Source organism: Sinocyclocheilus rhinocerous, unplaced genomic scaffold (genome assembly GCF_001515625.1).
Source record: "Sinocyclocheilus rhinocerous isolate Xijiao unplaced genomic scaffold, SAMN03320098_v1.1 scaffold950, whole genome shotgun sequence".
Lineage (NCBI taxonomy): Eukaryota > Metazoa > Chordata > Actinopteri > Cypriniformes > Cyprinidae > Sinocyclocheilus > Sinocyclocheilus rhinocerous.
In genome coordinates this window covers 4,609-10,176 of record NW_015637169.1, presented here as the reverse complement: position 1 = coordinate 10,176, position 5,568 = coordinate 4,609, and the positions used below count along the sequence as shown (strand labels likewise).

At 37.5% G+C, this 5,568-nt stretch overlaps 1 protein-coding gene across 1 annotated transcript in view; it reads right to left on the bottom strand.

Moving 5' to 3' along the window:
• Nucleotides 1-5,553, bottom strand: part of LOC107748800 (putative surface protein SACOL0050) — a gene marked incomplete at its 5' end in the record, with an annotated part of 17,714 nt that extends 12,161 nt beyond the window's left edge. The window contains 4 exons of the mRNA XM_016563761.1: nt 1,121-1,178; nt 1,411-1,458; nt 1,559-1,710; nt 5,449-5,553. Coding sequence (XP_016419247.1) covers nt 1,121-1,178; nt 1,411-1,458; nt 1,559-1,710; nt 5,449-5,553 — 363 coding nt within the window. The remainder of the gene's footprint in view (nt 1-1,120; nt 1,179-1,410; nt 1,459-1,558; nt 1,711-5,448) is intronic.
• Between the last annotated feature and the right edge of the window lie 15 nt (nt 5,554-5,568).

Below are 5,568 nucleotides of genomic sequence, written 5' to 3'. Positions count from 1 at the left end.
ACACAGTGATGAAGCTGGTATGTGTTTGTGATGTGACCCCCCCTCTCTCTCTCTCTCTCGCTTTCACGCGCTCTCTCTTTCTCTCTCTCTCGCTCTCTCTCTCGCTCTCTCGCGCTGACCATAAACATTTTAGGGTCAATGTAGATGACCACATAAAAAACAGAAACACTAACAATGAGAGAAAAAGCTCTTTGGCCAGAGCCGATCCTCACTATACGCAAAATACGCAAGCTGTGTAGAGGCCCCCAAAACACCGTACCGAGCTGCGGAATAGACGCTGTTTCTCAAGCGCTTTCCGAGAGCGCGATTCGAGACGGAGTGAAACACGGACAAATGTGTTTCATTCATTCGTTCATAACCACTCATACCCCACTTCAATAAGAGTCTCATCTCCCATTCCCTTTAAGAGCCAGTTGCGCTCGTGCCATGGCGTATTTGCTATTTACACGGTGGAATTTGCAAGTGCAAAGACAGAACGCGTCTCCAGAGATGAAACGGAGCTGCTCCTGCACGAGCAAATAGGTAGCCTAATTCTGATACATGCAATGACTATACATTATGACATATAGCTGGTTTTTGTTGGTCAATGGCGCAGTCTATTTCAGTAGCCTCAAAATAGCAACGCGCCAGCAATGCGCCTGAACACACCTTGTTTTCAGACCAGCACGCCCATGAGTGCACAAATGGGCGCAAATGCATTTCCTATTTAAACAACATGGCGCAGGACGTGAAAATGACAACTGCGTTCGGGCTGAAACTAGCAAAAAACACAGCATTGCGCCGGGTGTATGATAGGGCCCACTGTTTCTCAAGCACTTTCCGCGAGCGCGATTCGAGACGTAGTGAAACACGGACAAATGCGTTTCATTCATAACCACTCATTCCTCACTCCACCGCCCCCCCGCCCCCACCCCCAGAAGTCTAGGATCGGCTCTGTCTATCTAGATTTAGCAATCTGGTTTAATATGCGCAAAATGTTCTCAAGCAAGTATAGTGGGGATCAGAGAACTGAAGAACAGGTAATAAAAAGTAAATAGTGTGATGTTGAGACAGAGATCAGTTCACTAATGGTATATTACTAACTAATGAATCTGAAATGCAAATGTTGATTCAAACTCACCTAGCTGGACTGTTTCCTCTTCAATTCCACATACAGGTGATTCCAGAATCGGTGTCACCTATGGTAAAATAGTGATAATAATGGTAGTGATTTTAAAACATTTCTCCATGATAATAACTTAATGGATAATTGCCAAAATTAATCTGTAGAGCCAAAAAAGCCAAAAATATCAAAGTTGATTCATAATCCACAAAATACATTCACTGTTGTGAGGCTGAACTACAACATATGAATATGGTTTGATTTAAAGCCTATGGGCTTATAACTTTGGTACTGTATATACAAAATACCTCTCTAATTGACTCCCTCTGTTGTCCAAATTCTGAAAGACACCCATTCTAGGAGAAAAAAGGAAAAGTTAATATAAATAAGATGAGGTTCACATATGTTTATAAAAATGTCAAATAAATTCAGACCTTACACTAGCTGTGTACATACTTGAATGAGTTTCAGTAATTTAACTGGTTGAAGGCCATTTGATGGCTTGTAATAGATGCTACCCTTCCACTTCTTGTGATGCCCTTTTCCTCCAAACTTCTCAAACATACTGGGCGTAAACCATTTCCCTTTACATGAAATACACTCCTCTCCTAAAGACAGAGAAACATAAGAAACATACAGAACATATGAATGGGTGCACATATTTAAAATAACAAATGCTGTTTTTTTTTTAAACGGACATACGGAGACATTTAATTTATACATAAAACTGGTGTATTATTCACTTTATATATACTGTAGTCCTGTCCACACAAACACAGGAATTTTCAAAACCACAGCTTTTTCTATGCAGTTTGGCTGTTCGTACAGATGCAAATGCAGTATCATGTCACTGAAACCGAACCTTTTTGAAAACTCCTGCCAGGGTGAAGATTTTCAGAAACTCTGGCTGCATTGTTGTCATGTAGCCTGTGAAACTGGAGATTTTGGCTTGTGACAACAGAGTGCAGGCTTTTTTGTCAGGCTTCTGATTGGCCAACATGGCTTTACAGTTAGGGTTATATCGCCACCTGTTGGTTTGGTATGCTCTTGACAGTGCTTCATAGCCAAAAACTGTGCAGTGGGAGCTTGATGGAATGGATATCCATGGGTGAGCAGCTGCATGCAAGCCTCACATCACCAAGTGCAATGCCAAACGTCAAATGGAGTGGTGTAAAGCACACCAACACTGGACTCTGGAGCAGAGGAAACCTGTTCTGTGGAGTGATGAATCACACTAATCTGTCTAGCAGTCTGATGGGTGAGTCTGGGTTTAATGGATACCAGGAGAACGTTACTTGCCAGACTGCATCGTGTCAACCGTAAACTTTGGTGGAGGAGGGATAACGTGCTGAGGCGCGTTGTGCATAAACATGGGGCTGTTTTTCAGGATTTATGCTAGGCCCCTTATTTCCAGTGAAGGGAAAACTTAATGTTCCAATTTCATGAGAACAGTTTGAGTAAGGCTCTTATCTTTTCAAGCATGACTGTGCTGCCATGCATAAAGCAAGGTCCATAAAGATGTGGATGAGTTTGGTATGGAAGAACTTGACTGGTCCCCACATTTGTTGCCCTGACCTCAACCCCATCAAACACCTTTGGGATGAATTGTAATGGCTCTGCTGCATGAATGGGCAAAAATTCCCAAAATCTTGTAGAAATCCTTCCAAGTAGAATCATTCTGCTATAGGGTCATTCCACAAAATCAGTACCTTTTCAGTGCCTGGTCAGAGGAGAACTGGCCCCCCGACTGAGCCTGGTTTCTACCAAGGTTTTTTCTCCATTCTGTCACCGATGGAGTTTTGGTTCCTTGCCGCTGTCGCCTCTGGCTTGCTTAGTTGGGGACACTTAATTTCCAGCGATATCGTCGACTTGATTGCACAGATACTATTTAAACTGAACTGAGCTGGATGATGACATCACTGAATTCAATGATGAACTGCCTTTAACTGAAAATTGAGTGTTTACTATTGTCATTTTGCATTATTGACACACTATTTTCCTATTTAATGCTGTACAGTTGCTTTGACACAATCTGTATTGTTAAAAGTGCTGTATAAATAAAGGTGACTTGACTTTTCCACTTGGAAAAATTTTAAATAAATAAGTTTAATCAACATTTTTATAAATGTCCACGAAATGAAGACACCTAAAAATGACAAGAAATTGTATTGTGCCATCTCAGGATATGTAATTTATTATTTTATGACTATTGTTCTACCTCATGTTTTGGTATTTTTGTCAACCCTGTTACCGACACAAACGTTACTAGAAACTATAGTTTAATTAAAACTATGTGATAGTTTTCACATATTTGAGAAACATTTTAGTCCCTCTTGTCACTGGGATTGTTTCAAATTTTGGATTTTATTTTTTTAATATATTTTTATATTGTCATTCAGATGACCAAGAACATTCTAATTTTGGAGGGTGACCACGTCAATTAAGAAAAATATATTTTTACAAGAGAGACATAAAAAAAGGGCTTTGTCCAAAATAAAATATAGTTAATGTTACAATGGGAAAACTTGGAAGGCTGTATCAAATATACTTTTTAACATTTTTATGAAATTAATGACAGTAACAGGATTGATGTCATAGTCACAGAGCTGACCAGAGTAACAGGGATGAAAGGACACACATTCTTCAGCACACTACACAGCGGTTTTATACTGCAGGTACAGTTTTACGATTTAAAATTGGATTATATTGTTTTGCACTTACTTAGCAACGTTGCATGACAATAGTAAACAGTCAATTTTTCAGTTTAAGTCAGTTCATTGTTGATTTAGCACATTACATTTCTAAGAGATCTAATGTTTTAAGGGTATTATACTTAGATAATGCGTTCCATCTGTTTCTCTGTGTCCCCTCACAGAACTTCAAATATACTGAACTGGTTCAATTATTAGGCAAGGAAGATGATCAGATCTTGGTCTTTCTGTAATCATCTGAAACCAGACCAAGATCTTGACTTTCTTGAACATTGCAAGACTGGGATGAAGGTCTGCAGTCATCTTGCTGCTCTTGTTTGTAATTGAATTTACATGGATGCATTATTGACAATGATTTATGGAAAAAATATATAGTTTTATTGAGACTGATAATCCTATCCCAGTCATTAACAGCAACAGTAATAGTAACAATTACAAAAATACTAACTAAAATGTAACTCGTGCTGAATGATATAGGCATTAGCTCAAAATTACACCCAGGGTGACCTTTAAACATGTTGGCATTTTGCACAGACAATCTTTAAAAACAGGGTGACACCTAATCTATGTCATCCCTGTTACCCCAATGTCAAAACCTGTTACCATGAAAAGTAACAGGACTGACAGTAATAGGTTTGACTATTTCAAACTAATTTGCTCATTTCTAGCTAATAGTCAAGTTCACAAAAGCACATGTTGTACACTTTGAAAGGATTTTACTTGTAAATATTGATTATATTAAATGTAATAAATAATTGTTTAAATTTACGTTTTAAAAATGGTAACAGTATTGACACTGCATGATGGACCCCCTCAGTCAAGCCTCATAAATCATCAAAAATAGAACATTATAGAAGTGAGAGAGAAACATTCTTGTGTTTCAAGTGTAGGAATCCTTGTTAAGAGATGATGTAACCTCCTAGAAGTGATGTCACTTGAATGTACATTATTTTACAAGGTTTTTTTGATGAGGGTAACAGGGCTGACATGAAATCAGGGGACACCAATAAAATGATTTAAATTTTATAGAAAAACGCATACTTATGCCAAAAACATTGCTTAACAATGATACTATATGCAAATGTGATTTTATAACATTTTGCCTTCATTTTGCAAATTAAAAGTCCTGCTGAAAAAGAAAAATCATAGTGAGGGACAGGCCAAAAACCTTACCATTATCAGCATAAATGTTATTTAAATTATTTAAAATAATATTTAAGTGACTTTTTTATGTAATATTGATTAAAGAATACATAGTATTGTTATGTTTTTAAATTGCAAATTTATTCGTTGTTATATTAAATCTATGTTTTATTATTTCTTAGTGACACAAAAGGCACCGATTTCATGGAATGACCCTATAGCTGAAGCTGTTATAGCTGCAAAGGGGGGACCAACTCCATATTCATGTCTATGTGATTAGAATGTGATGTCATTACAGTCCCTGTTGGTGTAATGGTCAAGTGTCCCAATACTTTTGTACATATAGTGGGTGCATATATTTATTTATTAAGTGACACTCTACATTAGTTAAATCTAATTTCAATCTGACTACATAGAAACTACATCTGCAATTTAATGTCACAATGTGAAAAATAAATAAAATAAATAATCTTTTCTCCTCCCAAAACTTACCATTGTCATATTTTATTCTGTACAGACAACCTGCAATTTTTCCACAATGGACCGCCAGCTGGTCCTTTTTTCTGACCTCTTGAAAGACATCTGTTAGGTCTACCCCTAAAAAAAAAATAT